General features: G+C 41.6%; 2 protein-coding genes across 6 annotated transcripts in view; both read right to left on the reverse strand.

The window, feature by feature from the left end:
- Positions 1-5,750: 5,750 nt before the first annotated feature.
- tcf19l (transcription factor 19 (SC1), like) lies at positions 5,751-12,189 on the reverse strand. The gene is made up of 5 exons (XM_086178103.1): positions 11,539-12,189; positions 9,163-9,332; positions 8,023-8,416; positions 7,414-7,909; positions 5,751-6,538 (listed from the first exon to the last, which is right to left on the reverse strand). The coding sequence occupies exons 1-5, from the start codon at positions 11,807-11,809 to the stop codon at positions 6,178-6,180; spliced, it is 1,692 nt and encodes a 563-aa protein (XP_086034229.1). The 5' UTR covers positions 11,810-12,189; the 3' UTR covers positions 5,751-6,177.
- A 2,633-nt stretch (positions 12,190-14,822) lies between these two features.
- The window catches only part of LOC147216390 (uncharacterized), a 41,488-nt gene continuing 32,407 nt past the window's right edge, over positions 14,823-23,903 (reverse strand). For 2 of the 5 annotated variants that reach the window (XR_015109134.1, XM_086177887.1), the window contains one exon: positions 14,823-23,573. Coding sequence is in view for 1 of the 5 variants with exons in the window: in XM_086177887.1 (XP_086034013.1) it covers positions 23,145-23,573 (429 nt within the window). In the remaining 4 variants the exon portion in view is untranslated. The remainder of the gene's footprint in view (positions 23,574-23,903) is intronic. The other 3 variants (XR_015109133.1, XR_015109132.1, XR_015109131.1) reach the window with 3 other exon arrangements.

Here is a 23,903-nt window from a genome sequence, read left to right on the forward strand (position 1 = left end):
GGGTAGAAGAGGTGATTATCGTAGACCACAAAGTAGCAAAAATTAGTAAAAGTGAAGTGAGGAAGGCATTGAAGAGGATGAAGAGTGGAAAAGCAGTTGGTCCTGATGATATACCTGTGGAGGTGTGGAAGTGTCTAGGAGAGGCAGCGGTAGATTTTCTGACTAGATTATTCAACAGGATCTTAGAGAGTGAGAAGATGCCTGAAGAATGGAGACAAAGTGTGATGGTGCCTATTTTTAAGAATAAAGGGGATGTGCAGAATTGTGGCAACTACAGAGGGATAAAGTTGATGAGCCATACAATGAAGTTATGGGAAAGAGTAGTGGAAACTAGACTGAGAGCAGAAGTCAGCATTTGTGAACAGCATTAGAGCTGCATGCCTAGGAAGAGTACTACAGATGCAGTATTTGCGTTGAGAATGCTAATAGAAAAGTACAGAGAAGGCCAGAGGGAGTTACATTGCGTTTTTGTAGACCTAGAAAAAGCATATGACAGGGTGCAAAGAGAGGAGCTCTGGTATTGTATGAGGAAGTCTGGAGTGGCAGAGAAGTATGTTAGACTGGTGCAGGACATGTATGCTAGCTGTGAGACACTGGTACGGTGTGCTGTAGGGGTAACAGAGAAGTTCAAGGTGGAGGTGGGACTCCATCAGGGATCAGCTCTGAGCCCCTTCTTGTTCGCAATGGTGATGGATAGGCTGACAGATGAGGTTAGACAGGAATCCCCATGGACCATGATGTTTGCAGATGACATTGTGATCTGTAGTGAGAGCAGACAACAGGTAGAGGAAAATCTAGCGAGGTGGAGGTATGCTCTGGAAAGGAGAGGAATGAAAGTTAGTCGCAGCAAGACAGAATATATGTGTGTGAACGAGAGGAACTCGGGTGGAGCGGTGAGGCTACAGGGAGTGGAGATCAAGAAGCTGGAGGATTTCAGGTACTTAGGGTCAACAGTCCAGAGCAACGGAGAGTGCGGAAAAGAGGTGAAGAGACGGGTCCAAGCAGGTTGGAATGGGTGGAGAAAAGTGTCAGGGGTACTATGTGATAGAAGACTATCGGCCAGAATAAAAGGAAAGGTGTACAAGACAGTGGTGAGACCAGCGATGATGTATGGACTAGAAACTGTTACAATGACCAAAAGACAGCAGGCAGAACTAGAGGTTGCAGAGATGAAGATGTTGAGGTTCTCTTTGGGAGTGACCAGGATGGATAGGATCAGGAACGAGTCTATCAGAGGGACGGCACATGTCCGATGTTTTGGAGAGAAGGTCAGAGAAGCCAGACTGAGATGGTTCGGTCATGTACAGAGAAGAGATAGTGAATGTATTGGTAGACGAATGCTGGAATTGGAGCTGCCAGGCAAGAGGTCTCGAGGAAGACCAAAGAGAAGATTTATGGACGTAGTGAGAGAGGATATGAAGGTAGTTGGTGTGAGAGAGGAAGATACAGAGAATAGGGTTAGATGGAGAAAGTTGACTCGCTGTGGCGACCCCTGACGGGAAAAGCCGAAAGAAGAAGAAGAAGAAAGACTTGATAATGTGAGGGTCATAATCGATATTTAATCACTAATATGTGTCTGGTGGTGATTTTGAAAGGTATTGTTCCTTTTTTCAATAAATTACAGTCTAAAGGTCTTTCAACGTTAGCCTTCGAGAAGGTTAGTTCTCAGATTGTCATCACACATGTCCCCCCCCATGAGCTGCTGTGACATTTAAAAAACTATACGTATATTACATGGCACTGAAACACAACAGAGTTGTCCCATGACACTTTCCATGTAGAGCAGGTCTGGACCATACTCTCTAAAATAATTCAGAAAAATCCAACATCTTCCCACTAGCAAGTCATTCTCAACGAACGTCACAGCAGTCGCACGTTCCTGCAGATTCCTCCTCTATAACATCAGGAAGACTCGCAGATCCTTCACGGAGGATACAGTGCAGATACTCATCCAGGCTCTAGTCATCTCTCGTCTGGACGAATGCGACTCCCTCCTTGCCGGTGCCCCAGCGGTGACCATCTGGCCTCTGGAGCTTATTCAGAAAGCGGCAGCCCACCTGGTGTTCAACCGTTCCAAATTCTGCAACACAACTCCCCTTCTTATGTCCCTACACTGGCTCCCAGTAGCCGCCAGCATCAAGTTCAAGACCCTGGTGCTGGCCTATTGAGCAGTGAATGGGACGGCTGTCTTATCTCCAGGATATGGTCAAGCCACATGTCCCTTCCCGTCCCCTTCGATCTGCCACCTCTGGGCGATCGTCCACCCCATCACTCAGAGCCCCCGGCTGCCGATCGAACCGGTCTCGGCTCTTCTCGGTCTTGGCTCCTCAGTAGTGGAACGAACTCCCGAAAAAGGTCAGAACAGCGGGGTCGCTGCCCTTCTTCCGCCGTGAGCTGAAAACATACCTCTTCACCAAGCACTAACCCACTAATCGCAATCAGCTCACAACCCCCCCCAATCCCAAAAAAAAAAAAACAAAGAAATTAATGTATATATGTATATGGTTTTGAGATGGCTATTTGGTAGAATGGTCACTTCTGACTTTTGACTACTGGTACTTTGGATCTTCTGTGAATTGCACTTTTGTAAGTTGCTTTGGATAAAAGCATCTGCCAAATGACTGCAATGTAATGTAATGTGATGAAATGTAGCAAGTGGCAAGGAAACCCTGGCTTTTATAAGGCAAAAACCTTTGAAAAATCCCAGCTCAATGCCGGCAGCCTTCTGTCTCGACTGGGGGAGTAGAAAGAGAGAGGAAGAGAGAAGGATAGCGACAGAAAGCAAAACTGTGATAGAGACAGAGTGGGGTATGAAGGTGGGAAAGGGACAGGCGCAAATGATATCAACTCCTATCACTTTCAGTAACTCTGACAGTTAAAGGGTAAAAGCTTAAACGATGCCTGCAATAATAATATAACAGCTTTATTGTTCATATGAGAAATGGCAATGGTGGATACCTGGCGAGGACGCTGCTGTAGATCAAGCCACGGGAATCGCAGCTTCCCGGGGTGCGGATTGGACTTTGGCAAGTGCTGAAGATCTGTCCCCAAGACATCTGTCAAACAGCAGATATATGAGTGATAACAGCCAGAATGCTCAAACAAAATGGTAAATTGCCTATTTAAAATCATATTTCTGCGGCTGTAAGACAGGAAGGAGTAAGTTAGTTAAAGTAATTGGATAAACAGGTGAATATAAAAAATTATAAATATGGTCTACTTATCAGCTGTCTTAAATCAATCAAAATACGCATGTGAAGTCTATTAATGTATGTATGTAGTGTATCTGCATTTTGCATATTCGCTATCCATCTTTTGCTTGGATAAAAAGGTAATCACAATTCACAAGTCTGTGACAGCATCCAATCGGATCCCTCACATTTCTGCTCAGAATTCTACATTATACACTGAAAGCATTAAAAGGAAAACGTGCACTGCTGATAATGGTTATTTCAGCAATCGCAGCCTGAAATGGCATCTTAATAAAATTGGTCATTGCTATAGAGGATAATCAAGAAACAGACATGAAGTGGTAAATCTCAGGATATTATTTATTTTTAAACAAAATCTGGTGATCAGCTATGTTTTTAAACCTGTCTGAGGATTAATTGTATCAGGAGGCCATTTTCTTTGTTTTTATTTATTATATTTATTTATCATTAGTTTGTTTACCAGTGTCCTCCCATCTTTTTCTGTGCGAATATTCATACTTTCGTCTCATGTTTTCAGAAAACAAAACATCTGACTTGTCAAAAATGGATTTAAGTAGCAAAGTAATCAATAACTTGTTCAATATATATATTCTATAAATTGAAATTGAAAACACTTTACAATTATTATGTTTAGCAGAAGGGAGACGTTTGCCCCCATTCGGTTTCGTCCGCAGACTGCAATTGCAGGTGTAGAGTTAGCAGTGGATGACGGGTTTGTGTGCTGAGTTATTTTTGGTTACATGTTAATTGATCGGTCTATAAATCAACAAATAGCAGCTGCTGACTTCTGAAAGAACATTGTTGAACCAGAAAACTCCCGCCTTTTACCTCTCAAACAAACACATACACAAAATCCAATCTCTGCTTCCCGTTTCCACCAGCCTATTTCTTTTTTCATTGTTTTTTCAGTTTTAACATGGTTTATTACAGAAAAAAAAACATGCATGTCGCGAAGCTCCTTAGCGACAAGGTGGACACCACATTTTCAGAGCAAGACAAAAACATTTACATGATAAAGAGTCAAATGTCGAACTCCAGTGACACCAAAATAACATGAAACACTTAAGAACCTGTATTGGATTTACCCTTTATATGACTGACAAAGCCAACCACATTTGATAGAAAAATAGCAAAGCAACCCACACAAATTCTTTCTGAAGTAACGGCAGAATGAAATGAAGTTGAAAATCATGATATCATATTCATTGAAGATTTTATATTAAACGCACTTCTATTTGTACTACTGCTGTAGAGGCAAAACAAGTCATTTCGAACAACAGATTTTAAATGTTATGGTGTATTGCATTTAGGCCCCTTGATGAAGAGGCAGAAACCATTTATTACATATATTAGTCATCTTGGCAGTGTTTGAAACCCTGCTGTGAAGTCTCACTGAAGCTATTATGGAAAATAAAAAGAGCCAAAAACTGAAGGTCCATGTTATGAGAACATTTGGTTCTGTTTTTTTCTATACACTGCGAGTAAATGCATGGCAAAGAGCCACGGGCGTTAGTCCCCTAATGAGCTCAAGGATTAATCTTTGGCGAGGCAAAGATTGTTGTTGCCCCGATGATCTTATCAAAGCAAAAGAAACTAAATAAATTAGGGCACTTCGGAAGACAATTCACGGATCACAATTTGATTATTATTCTACGTAGTCGGAGCAAAGGCGCGTTCAAGTCTGGCCCATTGGTAAAAAATTTGCTGGAAGTCAAACATGCATGACACACAATCAAGACAATATTTTTCGCTTTAGGTTTCATGGATTTTCTGGACCTGAAGCCTGATTTGTGATTTCCACTATGGGCCAATCCCTCAGCAGATGCCAGTATTGTGCCCACAACCACTGGGTACCAGCGCTGATTACAACTACTCTTATATCAGCAATAATTGTGTGTTATAAGCCACGTCAGGCACCTGTAGTGCTTCTCATTGCAAGATATCATTTGCACATTGCATTGAGAAGTTTCTCTGAGAAGCTGGCCTTTCTGTATTGGTTAAAATAAGTGAGACACTGCCAATTCAAATATTTCTAGGAATGAGATATTGTTTTAAAAACAACCATTATGAGTATCTCATATTACAATTCTATTTTATTTGGGGGGGGGGGGTCTCAAACTCAAATATACCTTAAGGGACAAACTGAAGACCTGCATTAGTTACCCTGTCTCATCAAGGGATTTTATTCTGTCACTGAGTATCACTTGGCAAATCCTCCCACACCTGCAGTAGCAAGCACCCCCTTGTTCCCATCGTGCACGTGCACCTCCCGCCTCCTCCCCTCACAGACCAGCGGCAGTTCTGCATAGTCTCTTCAATCATTTATCGTCTGGAGAGCAACCCTTGTCGGCAGTAACAACTTGAGACTGCTGACACATTTCCGTGCATTTAATTGTCTTGAAATAGGGCTTGACCCCTTGCAAGCAGCTGCGCCCACCTGAGAAAGGTGCCAGGGGGTCCAAGACAGTCAGCCAGACTAAATGTTCACCGGCACCCCTTTTCCACTTTGAAAAAAAGAAGGAAAACTCTGTAGGTGGCAGTACGAAGGCATGTCAAGCTTAGTTGACTCCAAACATGGTGGTGTAAATTGAAGTTAAATCTTTGGAAATGCCCCGCATCTCTTGGTCAGCTGCAAGCATGGACTCTAGATTACTTCCCATCAGTCACGTGTCTTGAAGCAGTGGGGGCTCTGATGAATCCGGAGCAGAACGGTTTTCATTGCCATGCCACTTCCTTCAAAAGGTTGCACCCGGATACTGCATGATAATTGTGGAGCGGAGCAACGCTCCTAAAAAATTGGCTCTAAAATCTTTGAGCAAACTCCGTTTTACTAAGCTGAAAATGAGCTCCTACATGCCCAGGTGCCACGTGTGTGTCAGTGTCGATGAAAGATGACTTTTAGTGAGAGGTGGGACTTTTAAGAACCGCCCAGAGTGCATTACTGGAACTTTTATTTGGTTACAGCTCAACAGCAGCCGCAGTGGAAGTCCGCGCTGGGATCCATCAGGAGCTTCTTGTGATCGATGTGGAGGCAGTCAACGTGATACCAGGCGTCACACACGTCGCACTGAATCCACTGCACCGTCTCCTGCTGGGGCAGCCGACATTGCAGAGCTGCGCAGGGTTCCACCGCCCCTGTTGGCGTCTCTTCCTCCTCATCGTCGTCGTCGTCGTCGTCGTCATCGTCGTCGTCATCCTCAGAGGAGGAAGAGGAAGAGTTGGAAGAGGATGAGGCAGAGGATGTGGAGGAGGAAGATGAGGAGGATGGAGAGGGCAGGGAGGGTCGAGGAGGGAGAGGGTGCTTTCTTGGACGACCTCGTCTTTTGCTGCAAGTGGAGAACCAAACAGAAAGGAGCGATAAAATGGGAGGGAGAAATGACGCAGGTTCAATTGGGTTTATCGCACACCCGATATCATTAACTTGCACAGTATGAGTCAGGAGAGCCACCAGAGCTGCCTAGGATGCAGTGCTTTCATTCATAAAGAGAGAATTTTTCCGCTATATTTTGATGCATCTGGCTTCACTGACGGTGTACTAATGCCTCGAAAAAAAAAAAAAAACTGTTGTGATGTAGAGCCTGCTTTTGCAGCAAGTCGAGAGTTCGGCAGAAGTGAGGAATTAGAGCCAAGCAGAATTTATTGCATGACTGGAGGATTTGTCAAATAAAAGAGCCTCGGGTTATTTGTGCAGCACAACTGTGTGACTGAAGAGGTTTCTGGAGTTAAACACCCTTTTGGCGAAAGCATCTATGTTGTTCTTCCATATGACCCATTACACTCGGGAATCGGAAAACCTTTATGTGGACAGAGCGGCTCGAGCCGTACATCTTAGATACAATTTTTTTTTTAATTTAAAAAAAAAAAAAAAAGGAGTAATGCTTTCTGGAAGAAGACAGTCCATTTTGCAGCAAGGCAGCAGATGGTCCATACTGCAGCTGTCGATGAGTCAAGCTAAGGATTTACAATGACTTTAAAGCTAAGAAAAATCCTGTGAGTCTCTCTTTACCTCAAGCTAAAGAATTTAGCATTTCTTTACGTCGTCGTAAAAGGGCATCCATATGCGGGCAACAAGTAAAGATTTTTATGCGACGACTATAGCTTGGGGAGTCTATGGGTGTGGGTGACGGGGTAAATAGTTTGTAATATGCAAACTTTTTCAGGTCTTCATGTAATCTGTGGGTGAGAATCCACAAAATCTTACCTGGGCTGAAACTTGTTGTAGTGCCTGCCTCGCTCGGTACAGATCCTGACTGAGGGTGAGGCCAGGCTGTAATTCTCCCCTCCCACCACCAGGGGGGAGAAAACCGGAGAACTGTTGGCCCGTCGCCTTCCTCTGGGTGCCGGCAGGGAACTGTGGTGAGGTTTCCCGTGGTGAAAAGCCTTAATGTTGCTGTGCATCACGCTGTGAACTCGTCTCGTCTTCTCCAACTCTTGTTTGTGAGCCGACCGATTGGAGAATGGTACGGAGTGAAAGTGGTTGTTGAGTCTGCTGTTTGTCATGGCGCCGTGGAAGCTGCCAATGGTCCTGATGCCGACGGGGAAGGGCTTGGCCTCCAGCGGCCGCCTGATCTCGCTATGGCTTTTAGGCGGCACCGGAAGTGGTGGTGGAGAGCTGAAATTGTCAGAGTCCGACTTATAGAGCCGCCGCCTCTTCCTCCCTCTTGCTCTCTGTCCATCCTGCACAGCTCCTGCGAAAGCTGAAGGACAGTGGCGTGAGTTTCATTTTTTGTTGTCAATTTGCTTTCCAGGCACCACTCCCAGTATTTTATCTAAATCTAAAAGATGATTGGACAATCTGTCTGAGCCTTACCTGCCCTGCCTCTGGGCTCGTCTGAGCTATCATCCTCCAGCAGAACAGTGTGAGCAGACTTCCTCCTGCTCCTGGAGGCTTGAGGGATGGACTTGGTCGAGGGTAGCGTGGGCGCGGAGGAGAAAGACGGGGGTGTGGAGGGAGGCAACAACAGGGGGAAGCCTGTGGTAAAAGGTGGTGAGGATGAGCAGCCGGGATCTGAAACGGTTCCCTCGTGGCTGTAGCTCCTCTTGAAAGTCCAGGCGCTGCCCTTCATCTTGCTAAGGCTGCCGATTGAGCTGAGGATAACGGTGGCTCGTTTAAGCGACAGTTTTGACAGGTCCAGGTTTGCCGGCACCTTGCGGTCCGAGTTGGTCCTGATCCGGTTATGCAAGTCTGAAGAAAAGCTCCCCGCCTATTGAGACAGATCAAGCATGCACATTTCTGTAATCATGTCCATCAGATAATGGAGACATTTACTTTTTTTCCCCGGCAACATTAAAGCTAATATGGATGTCACAAAAAGATTTGTCTTCCTGTCTGACTTGCATCAATTTACATTCTCTACTCATTGTATAGCAACAATGAGTCAGTAAGTGAAAATGAGCTTTCACTGTCCATTTCAGAAACTACCAGCCTGAAAAATCACTAAAGCATGAAATTATTTCTCCCTATAAGTTTTTCAACGTATAATTCGTTAAAGTGCCGGTAGTTCAAAGAAGGTAAGGCGCTCACTGGTGCAATTAAAATAAAACGCAGGTGGTGTTGATAAATGTATGGTTTGTTGAAGTTAAAAAAATACTAAGCTGAAATATTTTCTTGACAAAAAAAGGATTCTGCTCAGACAACCTTCTTTTGAGGCTGCCACTATGCATTTTGACAGGTTCTCAAAAAGAAAAGTTGGCTTTGGACCTTTAAAATGTATCCAGTGGTGATCTTGGTGGTTAACCGGAGAAAAGAAGAAAGCTGCCCGTGTTGCAGATCAAACCCAATTCAAGTCTACCCGGCTGAGCCCCTAAGGGAATGTATCATTTCTTGAAAAAAAACTTTACAGTTGAAACTGGCTCTGCCCTGTTAGACAGACTAACAGCTACATTGAAATTGAGGTATTTCTGAAAGATTTCGCCCAAAATAAGATGCAATTATAAAATACAAAGTTACCTTGGGAATGGTGATGGCATCAAAGTCCAGTGGACGAACCTTCACCTTCTGGAAGAGGAAGTAGAACTCCGGGCTTCCTGTAGCCGAGTGTCCGCCGAAGGTCAATGTGTCACCATCTGACAGCTCCCACTGCACGCCAAATTGGAGCCGCAACTCATTGACCCAAGTGCCTACCGGTAAAAGTGGGAGAGACTTAAGGATTTTGAAAATCAAGCTGCTGCAACAAGATTCTTAACAAATAGCAGGCACCCAAGGCATATTTTTCGAAGAAATGTTCAATATTGTTCCTTTTCTAAAGCAAAATCTTCTGTGGATGAGGACCTAAGAGGTTTAAAGAAGAAAAGCATCGACCAAGGTCTCTAAACCACATGATTAATTCAAAACAAAACACTCACAAACAATGGCAGAGTGATCTGCAGCCAGACTGTCAGATCATCAATACATGATCCTCTGACAAAGAACATATCAATCACATGTAGCCTGAAATAAAGTCATTTGCAGACAATCAATGTATTTATAACTTTCCAAAATTGAAAGGGGAACATAAAGCAGTCTGCAACAGCAACTTTAAATTGGATCGCTTGTAGGTTCACAGGGCATTCGGGAGGCTCTGGCGAAAACAGTCCAAAACAAGAAATGCACAGTAAACATCAAAATGTCAGTTCAATCACAATCTTTTTCAATTTATGAGAGCGACTGTGTGGTAAATATTTGCAAAGCATTGGGAAGCGAGAGGAGTTGATTTTGATATTTTTTTTATTATGTGACTATCAAGTGTTATGACCCCAAAGTCAGAATTAGTCTAGGCAAACCCTGAATTTAGGTCTCACTTAGCTTGAGAAATGAACCATGTAGTTACATCTAACTTGACCTTTTTCTCTGCAGGCAAATTGATTTTGTTCCTTACTTTGCTTCAACATTTCTATTACCCATTGCTTCTGTAGCAGTGCTGGACATGCACTGATTACATTAATGCAAACATACACTTAGCGGCAACATGATTGTAAGAATTTAGTTGACTTTTTTATGACCTTACACACTGCAATCATAAATTCATTAATTCGAGTATCAAGTTGAAGAAATCGGATGATAATATGATGTAATGTTTTACGAATGGACACCCCTTCAGTGGATTTCAATAATGCAAAATGTGATTGAAGTGGGAGCTTCTTCACGTTAGGGGCTTTAACAAAAACTTTGCATTATCCTCTGAGTTACTGATTATCCCTGATTCCAGGGAAAAGAAAATACTCCAATACAGGATATTACAAATACACATGAGACAATGTTTTACCCATAGAAGGACAGTATTAGTGTTAGTGTGTTTGCAGATGACATTGTGATCAGAGGTGAGAGCAGGCAGCTGATGGACGGAAACCTAGAGGTGGAGGTATGCCCTGGAGAGGAAAGGAATGAAGGTTAATCGCAGCAAGACAGAACACGTGTGTGAATGAGGGACTCGAGAGGAACGGTGAGGCGACAGGGAGTGGAGATAAAGGAGGCGGCAGATTTTAAGTACTTATTCACAACAGTTTGATGAAAGGAAAGACGTAAAGACAGTGGTGAGACCAGCCATGGTGTCTGCCAAAGAGGCATGGAGAGAAAAGGCAGGAGGCAGAGCTGGAGGCAGCAGAGATGAAGATGTTTATGTTCTTTTTGTGTGTGAGGAAGATGGAAAGGATCAGGAGCGAGTCCATGAAAGGGACAGAACGTTAGATGTTTTGGAGATATAGTCAGAGGCCAGACTCAGCATCTCTCTCCCCAGAAGATCTGGAAAAGGGGATGCTGAGGTTGGAACAGCCAGGCAGGAGGAATATAGTAAAACCTGGAGGAGCTGCTGGGACCCTTGGAGGGAACGGCTAAAGTTAAAAAAAAGGTCTACAACCACTGGTTGTCACTAAATACTTGTTCTCCTCTGCTGAGGCACGCAAGCCAAGCTGTTGGCTCTCATTTATATTCCTGCTAGCTTCAGTTTGACCTTCAGTAAAAAGGAGGGAATAAATGCGGTAGTGCATTGGGATCAGCTGTGTTGCTAAACAGTTTGACCTACTTACTCTAACAGTTCAATATCAGTTCAGCAGAGAACACTAATGACAGATGACAACTATTCAAAATACCACAGGATATAATTGAAGTCTTTTGATATACAATTCATATTCTTAACACAAGACATCAAGTCATTTTTTATTTGGAGTTCTGTTTTCCACAAACGTATCCATATTAAAAATATCAAGTCTGAGGTGACGTCTTGTTCTGTATATATTGCAAAACCTTTTACTCATTCTATCCTCCATCATGAATATGCGATAGTGTGTCACTTTGCCCCTTTTAAGTGCGAGCATGAATGTAACTGTGTGTGACTCAATAGGCCCTCACCGTGATGGCTCCTGTCCTTAATGTGGACCTTCCAGCCTTCATCCTGCACTGCTTCGCCGTCTCCTCCCACTTCTTTCTCAGCATGCAACTCGGCATGGATCCTGGACACGGAAGCCGAGTCCAGAGTGACGTCGCAGACCTCAGCCGCGGAGCCCAGACGAAAGACTGATTGGTTCAGTGTCGGCCTAAATGTGTACAGGTCCCGCGCAGAGTCTCCGGCGGATGAACCGATCCGAAGCAGCTGAAAGCAGGGCTGCAGTCCGGACAGCATGACTGCAGGTTCGATCACCTCCACACACACCTCTCAGTTACACACCCTCACTCACAGGAGATTCATTTCGGGATACTGGTGGTCACAACTAAATCTACAGACATTTGTGTTTGAATATTCCATAAAACTAGAGTGTCCGATTAAGAATTCTAAGCCTTCATCCAGACAGAAGTGATTGTGAAGGTTACAAGCGGGTCCAGAGTCTCTGACCAACAGGTGTTGCCATTACTATGTAAAGTTGACGACTGGATGCGTCCCGCTGTGAATACATGAATGAATAATGAGGTCGAGACAGCTGTATAAGCCGGTGAAGTGTGGAAATGAGTTTTAGCACTCAGCGACCCCCCGCTCAAATACTCAGTCTCCCACCAAGCGAAGTCTATAAGATGGCAGGTTCAACAATAAAAGGGGTCTGTAATATGGCAGGCCATGTGTTACTGCAGAGCTAATTCAAGCATGTAGTGACCATTAAGTGTGAAAAGAAAAGGAGCCACCATCCAAATAAAAAAAAAAAATGGTGACTTTGCATTCTATTTTAGCTGGATTTCTGACATATAATACTTCATGGTTTGGGCAGCTGTCAACTGAGCCTTGTGTGTGTGAGCAAGTGAAATTAGGCAGCAGACATGTAGTGACACCTCACAGGTGGGTGGGCTGACAGGGTGTGACGGCTGCGGACTGCTGGATCTGAAAGCAAATAACAAAACATGTGTTTTGTCTAATTGCTCCACTTAGTGTTGAGAAAAAGATTTTCAGATTTTCTTTTTTTTTTTTCAAAAAGACACTAAGACATACTTTTAGCATCAAACTTCATAAATATCGCATAAGTAGCAGATGAAGTTGCTATATGTATTTATCTGCTTGAAATGAATAACTATCTTTTGAAAGGAAGCGCACTACCAACGTGGACACCGTCAAATCATGAGGTCATTACATAAAGAAACAAAAGCTAAGCCGCTTCCAAAGTGCAACCCCTGTTCGGCGCTAAAAGTCAAATTATAGTCGCGCAAAATATTCCACTTGCGCGAATATATGGTGGCAACTTTCGGACAAATAGCGAGCATAAGTCGCAGACCTTTCGTTTGGCTTATCTGGACCGGGCAGAGCTAGCTGACGTTAGTTCCTCGTAGGACAGAATGAAAGTCAAAGCCTCCACTTACAATGACATAAGTTCTCGTCGACGGTGTCATGTTTTTCTTCACGGTCCCTTTCGACCAAACCGTCGAAGTCCGTCTGGAAGGTTCTAACTCCTTCGACGAGCCGACGTTTGGCTTTACCGAACTATATTTTCGACGCCGTTTGCCATGTTCGGGTTCGCCTTTCTTGCTCTCGCCTCCCAGGGGGAAGTCCTTTGAAATTTGGCGCGTCGGACCAGGGGCTTCCTTATGCTTCTGCAGACGTCACTTCCGGCTCCGCTTTGATTGGCTGATGGCCAGGGCGCCTTCTGGAAAGTCACTCCTCCTTTCATTCTGCTCACGTCAGACCACGAGGAAAACCTGAAGAGCATGCAAGTTAATTCAGTAAAATGAGAAACAAAACAACACTGCGGATTTCTTTTTACATGAATCCAATTAATGTTTTTTTTATAAGGGTTCAGATTTTTTCCTCTTTAAATTCCAGTTTGAAAATGAGTATACAGAAGAAACAAAAATAAAAAGTAGGGTTTTATCTGAAACATTATGCTGGATTTCAAAGTAATGTGGTAGTAGCATGGTTAGTGCTGCTTTCTTGAAGACCTGAAATTTCCCAGATGTGTGAATGAGCAAATGAACAGTTGTATGTCTTCATATGTGTCCCTGTGATTGACTGTTGGGTCCATGATTTACCCCACTTCTTGCTCAATAACAGCTGAGACACTGACTGCAGGAAACAAGCAGTATAGATAATGAATGAATGAAATACTATGAGATGAAATCCCTTTATTAGTCCCATAGTGGGTCAACTGCACTGTTAACAGCAGAGCAAATGGTCCCAACTTATATAGCGCTTTCACACCTTGTTGTATCAAAGCGCTTTACACTGGCTTGCATTCACCTATTCACACAAAAATTGCATACGAGCTGCTATGCAAGGTGTTAACCAGGCCATCGGGAGCATGTTGGGGTTCAGCGCCTTGTCCAAGGCCTTGTACATTTCTGCATAAAGGTAAGAGGAGCGGTGGATTGAACCGGCAACCCGATTGGAGAGACACTCACTCTATCGACCAAGCAGTTGGTGTCATCCCTAAGAGTGCAGTAAAAGTCACAATAATTTAAATAAATAAATAAATAAATAAATAAATAAATAAATAAATAAATAAATAAATAAATAATAATATAAAACAAAGCAAATAATAAATAAAACTTTAAAAATGTTAAATGATTCCGAGGAGAAAAAAAACAGAGGATTTAAAATAAACAGTAACTTGAGATAAATCAGGGAAAAAATATATAGATATAACCTGTACAATATAATATGAAAGAAAGATCTAAACACCTGGTATGATTCAGTATAGAGATTTTTTAAACGGGTATTACAGGTTTTGCCAAATGATGATTTAAGATGGCCAAATCAATTACCGAGTACCTAAAGATTGTTTGAATAAAAATACTTCCTGTTGTGGCAACTGGCCTTGAGTTTCTTCACTTGAAGACGTTTCACCCCTCATCCGAGAGGCTTCTTCAGTTCACAGAACTCAGATGAGGGATGAAACGTGTTCAAGTGAAGAAATTCAAGACCAGTAAGAATCCAGTAAAAATTCAACCTGACCTGGATTACTGAGAACTTCTACAGGCAAATTAAAACAGTTATGCAGATTCACCATCAGTTAATTATTGATACCCTGTTTTGTGTATTTTTCTGTTTTGTACTGCAAAGTAAAATCTGAGGTCAGGCATAAGAAGTGCTGCATCAAACTCAATATTTTTCTAATACCTTAATAGTTTCATCTGTTACATTTGTACTACAAATACCTGCATTGCAAAGCTTTGTAAGTGATTTGGAAACAGATGCAAAAGACACACAAAAGAGACTCTTTCTGGTATTTCTTGGATTTCTTTTTTCCATTGAAAATCCATTTAATTGGTATTTTTCATTCATTAAACAAATAAAGAGAAGCCTTACAAAAGTCTGTGCAGGATGCAAAAAGGTCTCAGTCAGAGTACAAATAATTACACTTCCTCCAGCAAACAAGGGCGTCATGGTAGTTTTGTTCATGGCAGTACAGTATTGTAAAAGTTATCGTGAGCCAACTTTGGACAAACGTTTAAATGCAATTTAAAGTTTAGATATGAAGCATTCATTTTTTTATTTTATTTTATTTTTTTCATTTTTTCTGTTTGTTTCTTCATGCAGACAAACCAGTAGTGAATACAGATGTGCAGATGATTCATTAAAACAAAGTGGTTATAAATCTCTGTATGTGCTTTTCAGTTGAACCGTTGGAAATGTTGCTTTTCAGAGAGGTTCAGTACAGTTTTAAATTGTTGAGATTTGAAAATGAAAGTTCTGACTCAACGCCACCTATAGAAAGCAATGTACAGTCCACCTGTAAACGGCGCAGTTTGGATGTACAAAAAAACCCTGAACCAGGCAACAGTAAAGTATATTTCATTATAATGTGCCTTGAGTATTTTACAGTTGGACACATGCTCACGTGATTAGGTTTAGTTTAGTAAGTTTTATTTTTGTAACAAGCATCGTAAATAAATGTGAAAGAATTATGAAACATTAGAATTAAGTTCTTATATCGATACAAAAAACCTAAATGGTGAATCTATATAATAACAAATTTGATTTATGCCTATCTTTTGTCAGACTTGGCCTGTCATTCTTTCATACATTGAAACACATTTATTTTTCAAAGCACATTTGCTATCAGGGTATAAGATCTAATTTTTCAAGCTAAGTCCTGGAGGAGCTTGTATGAAAAGATCTAGCTATTATATGGGAGGTGCAGCAATATTAACTAAGCATAAGACATGAAATGTAACAGCATTATCAGTCCAAAACAAATTATGACTACAGAAAAACATTCTACTTAGCAGCGTATGCTACTGGTGTATGAAATGCAAAATACCATAGCTGCCATAGCTGATACAATAGAATAACAATAATAATGATAATAATAATAATAATAATAATAATAATAATAATAATAATAATATGAGAAGAAGAGATTTGAGACTGTACAGACACCTAAACAATACAAAAGCCTACTTGTGATTTGCAATGACCTTTAAAAAAGAAGTGATTTGTCATCACTCATCGTGGAATGCCAGCTGTTTGGAGGATCATGAGGGATCACAGACAGGCGTCACACATGGTCAGGAGTGGAGTAAGCAATACCGTTATATAAAAGTGAAATGCAGTGATATTCTCATTATTCTCCATATCGCTTTTGCAGCAATCTACAGACAAGCATGCTCCAGTTACACAAAGTCTTGTTATACACTGACACATTTTATGCAGATATAACAAATTAGAGGGAGGGCTGGACGTGGGTCTGTAAAGAAAAACGCACAAGGCAGTCCCATAGCAAGTGAAGCAGTTCAAATTATTTGTTATTTGCAGGGAATGCCTAATTTGAAATAATCAAACTGATAAACATAACACACACAGGTATGTCTAAACAATTCACGATATTCATGGATAAGGATTAAATTTACTTTTTTGCATAAAAACATTCTCTGGCGCGGACAGTAATAAGATGGTAAAAGATCAGTGTTTGAGATCTTCGGAATTTACGTACTGGTATATAGGGGTTATAAGTTTGTTTCTTCAGCCAAACAAGTTATGTAAGAAAATGCATGTCTGGCTCATAAATGCATTAAAATGCATTAAATACCAGTCAAGCTTAAACTCAGTGGGCCTCATTTATCAACTGTGAACGCAGAAGTGCACGCAAAGAGTACGTACGAACATTTCCACCCAAAGTATGAGATTTATAAACTTGTATTTGTCCGTGGGAATATGCGTTCATTTATAATGTAGATTTACCAACATAGATTACTTACAAGTGTGCTGACGCCGATGTCCACATGTTTGATAAATACAGATTTTTGCACTTCTGCACATTCTGAATTTGTTTCTTTTCTACACAAAGTTGATAAATGAGGCCCCATGATATGTCTTTGGTTTGAACATTTTTTATTTTTTCTAATTATCTGTTCCAAATCAAATGAAAGGTCAAATTCCTTGCCAGAAATACAAGTGTACCTCTGATAGATTTTAAGAAAATGTGATTGAATCTTGCCCTGCCTGCATACTGATAACCACATCTGCAGATGGAGCTTCATGACAAGCAGATCTTTCATTAAAGATGTTAAATCCTTTCAAATAAGCCCACGTCCATAATCTTAGCCCGAACTCTTCTTCTTCAAAAGACCACAGGTTTGAATATGACATGAAGCCAAAAGCGTGACACGTGCCTATTCATAGAGATCTCGAATAGTGAAGGAGCGTTTCATATATTCAATCATGTGCCACCATGTTTGTGCCGTATGACCAAATCCTCCACAATCTTTTTGGAAAAAACATGTCTGTTTGTCTTTTTATTCCAATCGGTAAAAAATTTCAAAACAGATTCGATAAATGCCAGTCCAAGGGATTAAATGTCAAGCTATTTTACCTCAAATACGTTATCAGAATGGGACTATTTATGGATCCATCAATATAGGATGACATGGGTTGCGTTGTCCCGATCAAGCGGTAACAGTTGGTGTATGACTATGAAATTCAAGCTAGAGTGTCTAAGTGTTGATGCTTTGATTCACACCCTGCTTTTAAGCCAAATTTAAATAATGCAGCGATAATATGCAAAACTGACATGGTGTGGTTTCGAAGATTGAGACTGAAATATATACATATGGTGAACATAGTAGATATCGTTGGGGTTAGAATGAATAAATATGGTAGGACTACAATCATATTCTCTTCAGACATTGTTGCATAACTGCCCCTCAGTGGTTTGAAAAGGATGAAGGTTTAAGGCACTTCCCAAGTGGCTTCACATTTCGGTCATTTTTAGGTAGACGTTCACTTCTTTCACATGGTGTAAAACAAGATGTCGTGACAGGCTGAGATTGGAACAACCTGAAGTCACTCCAACTTTTAACTTCTAACCAGATTTCCCTTCTTTATTGACGTATTACTCGCTTATTATCAAATTATTACTTATTGCTGGGTTTTTTTTTGCTTCTTTTGATTTATGTGTGTGCATCTGATACATGGAGGAGAGGAAGGTGACACACATTTGACATGTTTCCATAACTCAGCATGCACGTTTTAAGCAAATATATTGAAAATCAGGTGTGTTTAGACTTAATAAACTGGGCTAAACATACAGGCGGTTTGTAGACTATTCACATAACTGTGAGAGATGAAGACATATGTTGCAGACTTGAAACAAAACAAAAATCATAACCACATAGAACAAAAATAGAACTGCTGCGAGACACATTTAAAGCCTCTTAGTTCTGGGAGAATATGAGAATGAGGCGGCAGTCTTCCTTCTGTCATAGCAACATAGCCATATGACATCGTCAACCTTGTCTAATTTTTATAATGTACAAAATCTGCATGAAAACGCATTAAAGAAACATGACCAGCGTGCGTTCATTATGCACTCGGCTCAGCGTTGTGACAACTTACAGAGCACCCGAAGCCTAATTATAAGTGACTGCACGCAGTGAGCGTTGAGGTGATTCCTGGACGTGCTTGTTTGCTTAATAACTTGATACATGTAGAGGAAAAAAAAAACATTTTGGAGCTGCTGTCAGACATTCTTTGCCTGACGGGAGGCTTGAAAGAACATGTGGTTAAAAGACTGATCTTGCATTTAGATCGTATAAAATCTTTCATACCCGACGCATGCAGATCAGGTTTATATTTACAAAACTCTGAAAGAAGATTATTTGACAGTGCCGGATATTTCAATGTGCTGTTTTTATTCCTCTTTCAGTCCATGGGTGTGGTAATGTTTCAGTGCTGTTATCTTTGATATTGCTTCGATTAAAACCCTTCACCCCCATTAAATTGAGTCATAAAATAAAATCACCTTGTATTTGCATACGAGAATCAGGCCTTACTTTTGATACGTGTGGCATGCAAAGTCGAAAAAGTCCCTGAACAAGCGAAAGTAATGCCCCGTAGAAATGACCCATTTAAAAAAAAATGTTCAGCGCCAGGCAAGCAAACCAGGTATTTTCAACTTGCTGTGATGCTAAGATTTAAAGTATATTTACACAAACTTTCCCTGCCTTGCGCTCAAAGCCACGTCTTTCCATTTCCTCTTTGCCAATATCTAATTTTTCCCAGAGTACGTTTTCATTTTGCAGAGCTGACCGGCACGTCAGGCAATATAGGCAAATGCTGAGGGTGACGTGGCCTCCAGGGGGGGCCAACACAAAATCGGAAAAAATTCACCCTCAATCTAATTATATCAGAACGGGATACAACTATTGACTCTTAAAATGGAAAAGCTCATATTAATCGCTACCTGCTTGTGTGTGTTTCGGGTTGGGGGGGGTGTATTGATGTCCCATTGATTTATTTATAACATATTTCTATTATTCATTTACTTTTACATGGTTTTTGTCTTGCTGCAACGGTTTGTATAATGCTTTCCAGATTTTTCAGTTATTTGTTAATTGTTTAGCATGTAAATTGGGTAAAATGTAAATAGCCAATGTAGGGGAAGCACCACATAAAATCTCACAGACGGCACCACATTAGATAGGGCCAGTTCTACTGTTGTGATACTCCATTGTGATGAAGACCTGAGAAACATTCTTGTTTGCGACCGACTACCAGTGAGGGCCTGAGTCATCCATTAAACTTCTCACCATGTTTTTTCCCTACGCCTATTGGATGCACTCTCCGGGATACACATTTTAACCACATCTCTGATTTTTGTAACGTCTCAAACCTGAAGGTGGGATATCCCACACCTTTTCCGGGCAGACATGCATTTGGTTACATCATGTCGATCATGGTGCGAATGTTTAAATGATATCCTTGAAATGCTAAAAAAGCTAGGGTTGGTCCCTTGTTGCACCAGACTTCCCGAAGCATCAGCTTAGTGAAAATGATTTGCAGCCAAAAATATTTAAATATAGCATTTGCCGGAGGTCAAACTCAGGTTTTAGATTTAAAAAACAATGAAATATCAACTTTGATGTATATTGAAAAAAAAACTTGCGTGGATTGGAACACTATGAATGTTTGGAAGACAGATTTTCTTGAAAATTTTCACAAGCATGAGATATAAGACTGATAACATAACCTATATTTAACAATGTCTGTCTTGTATAATCCTCCAATGGACCTAAGCCCCCTCTTGAGATGTGTAAGGATTTAATTTCAGTCACTGCTTCACAGCGATTGACCAGGCAGACGGGTTCACAAATCTGGGCTCCCTTTCGCCAGGTGGTGACCTTCTGCATAAGGACAGCATTTGACGGAAGATGTACCATCAGCCCTTTCATGGCTAAGACTGATTGCTGTTGGACCAAATGAACACTCGTGCGCTTTGAGGCGGTTCTCACAATCACCTAGCTGGAAGCTTAAGTTAACCATTTATTTGATGCTTGATTAAAATCATTTCTGACAGGGAGGACTTGCTCTGTGGAGTTTGCATGTTCTCCCCATGCCGTGCCTGCTTGGGTTTCCATCAGGTTCTCCGGTTTCCTCCCACAGTCCAAAAATAGGCATTAGGTTCATCGGAGACCCTAAATTTGGCCAATCGTTTAAGTCACTATATGTAGGCCTGGATCAACTGGTCAACGGGTCCGGGGTGAAACCAGTGTCTCGCCGAATGGCAGCCTGGGATAGGCTCCAGCCCCACCGCGAACCTGTCTGCAGGACAAGTGTTACAGCTTATGAATGAATGAATGAATGAATGAATAACAAAGGAAACACACCAATCACAACAAATGAGTGTTAGACAGCATTGGGCCACAATGGATAAGACAAGGGTGTCCCCAAAGCACCAAAATTAAAAGTGCCAGAGACGTAAAATACCCTCTTTCCCTTGTGGCGGTTCATGCAAATGGAGCTCCGCCATGAGTCCCATTTTTAAACCTCTTTTAGAATTGCAAATTCTATATTTTAAAATAACTGTGATCGACTTGCGACCAGTCCAGGGTGATCCCCATCCAGCATCCCAACGACCCTGACTGAAGGATAAGCGATAGAAAATGGATGGATCTTTTAAATAATCGTACCAGAAAAGTATGCTAAAAAGTTGGATCCACATTAAAAAGCTGCATTTACATTTACTGGTCCAGTAAAGCATTTTCATTAGCTAATAAATTTGTGCGCTAAGTCTGCAGCGACACTGTTGGTCAACCGGCTGCTTGCTGGGTTATTGTGAAGATCAATGTGCTTCAGGCTGAAAATAGTGGTGGACATTGCTCTTGTCACATAGAGGATTCCCAGAAGGTATGAAATTCATGTCATCACCGCTATCAAAGATTACATTGATTTGGACCGTTTCGTTTTCAGTGTATGAAGTCAAAGTCATGTTTCGAATATCACTGATGTAATCTCAGTTTCTGTTGCTTGAAGCAGCCCGTGGCATTTACCCAACACAGCGAGAGAAAGCTAATTAGTCAAAGCAGCTGGAGCTGGAGGCGCTCTTCGCCATTCCTGCAGTCACCTAACATTTCATGTTTTTCTATCCTGCCAAATTGTATGTCTTACCAAACTTTCGCATTCAGATTCCATCTGGTTCATACAATCTCAAAAAAACTTTAAGGTCAACTCACCTTTCGACATCTTGTCGGCAAGTACATGATGTGATGTGAACATCAAACATCTTCTTTTCCTTATATCAACAACAGAGCAGATAATGAACTCCACTGTCAGTTTCGATTGAAATTATACTGGCAGCAGATACAAATGCTAAGCGTTTTACCATTTTCTCAATCTGAAGTACTTCTATTTCAGGTTTCTTTTGCGCTGAATGGAAAATAGTGTCACCATGCAGCCAAAAAAATTGTCCTTAAGATAACCAGTAGCTTTGTATGAATCCCCTGAATGAAATTATCACATTTCAGTCTCATCTCATCCAAGTAGAGGGTGGGAATAATATTAGAGATGGATCCCACTGTGTATTTTTCCAGTAGCTTCATTTGGGGGGAAAAAAAAGAAGAAAAAAGCTGGGAAAAAAATAAATGGGCCCATTTGAGTTTGATGGGGCAGAGTTGAACGTGGGAGGCTTGAAATCTGTTCCCCCCCGAACAGAAGCCAGTTCCGTCTCCATCATCTTCTTTATCAACAATCCTCCTCAATGAATTTGGTCCTTCTGTAAAGAGACCAAGAATCCGGGTTACTTTCCGGGGAACAACCGCCACCAATTCCAGTCCTGCTCACTTCGCTCAGTCCCCAACAAACCCCCATTTTTGTTGACATCAGTAGCTCACATCACATGACATTTTGCCAAGTTTGTTCTGATGAAAGGTAACAGAACACTGACATCTAAAAAGATCTAAGAAAAAAAAAAACGCTGTTTGGTCTTCAATCTTCTGCTGCAAATTTTTCTGGGGATTTATTTTCAGAAAGAATACTTTCCAGGAGCTTTTTTTTTTTTTTTTGTTACTTAAGATGGTGCTGAGACAAGCAATTCTGTCTTAGAAAGGGAGAGAGTGAGGCGTCCCGATCATGCTTGTATGATTCGTTACAGTCAGTGTGTGGGTGAAGTCAGATGCACCATCATCTCTGTGTTTGTGTGACATTTAGGGGGAAAAAAAGTGCTTTCACGAGTGACACATTCAAGACCCTCCCCAGTTTCGAGAAGAAATCCGCGTTTGTTGTTATGGGGTCTCGGAAAATCCCAGCAAACTTTCTGCACAGCGTCAAAACTCCTTAACAACTGTCAGATAGGAGATGGTTTTCTTTTTTTACTTTTTTCTTAAAGTAGTCCTGGTGTTACAGCCAAGTTACATCACAACTTCTTTTTGAGCCAGTGCTCTTTAGCCCATTTAAGCGTGCATGCAGTCTGTCTACTCTACTCAGTATTTTCCCATAGATAGGATAGACGAGGATATCTAGTGTAATGTATAATTTAAATGCATGCATTTTCCTTATGCACAGAATTACGACTCAAGATTTGGGGGTCTTTTGCAACTATTTCTGTCTTTTTTAAGTATAGTGCATTGCTTTTTAATATTTTGAAGTGCAATCATTTAATAGTGTCTTCTAGTCTACACTGTTATCCGATTTTTTTTTTTTTTGTTGTTGTTGTGCTAATCAAATGACGAGGATGAAGGAATTTGGATTCTGAGAGGCTCCTGGATGGATGCGGACGTCATTTATAAGAAGAAATGAGCTAAAAAGAATGCCCCTGTGAATCCACTCAAGTGCTCGGAGATGATTCTTCCTTCTGCCCAGCATCTGCATCTGAATTTGACCCAGCAGCCCCCTGGGGGCCGGAGGCGGGTGACACCATGTTACAGAGGCTACCATTGGGAGCGACGGCTGCGAATGATCGGGGACTCGAAGAAGGGCTGGCACTTAAGACAGAATCGGGGGTTTGGCCGGTGCTGAGGTCACCATCGGGGACCATGGTGGTCTCCTGGCTGTCAGAGTGAGGGCCTTCCATCACGGCGGTCGGAGGGAGGGAATACAGAAGTGGCTTGGAGGACGCGTAGGTCAGTGGAACATCCGTGTCACTGTCCAGAGGAAGGGCAGGGCTGGTGAACTCCACTCCAGAGTCGCTCATCTCCAGGAAGTTGTTGTCGGAGGCGAGGACATGGTAACGACCTGGTTTTGATACCTCGAGGCCCTGCAGAGAAAGGCAGAGGAGGAAGTAAATAACAAAAGGACCTGTAGAAAGAAATGCAGCTCAGTGTATGCAAATAGTATGTATTCATACACATAGTATTATCATTATTATTGTTATTATACAGATTCTCTTGAAAAGACTGTGCGAACCTCTTACACACACACACACACACACACACACACGTGTATGTGTGTGTGTGTATATATATATGCACTATATGCACACTTATACATATATATAAATATATATGTATGTATGTATATATATATATATGTCTGGTCAATTTGGATCATCAATTTTGTAACATATGTATGTGTGTGCGTATATATA

The sequence above is a fragment of the Fistularia commersonii genome, chromosome 30, assembly GCF_037954325.1.
Source record: "Fistularia commersonii isolate RoL2024-O1a breed Wild chromosome 30, RoL_Fcom_v1.0, whole genome shotgun sequence".
Classification (NCBI taxonomy): Eukaryota; Metazoa; Chordata; class Actinopteri; order Syngnathiformes; family Fistulariidae; genus Fistularia; species Fistularia commersonii.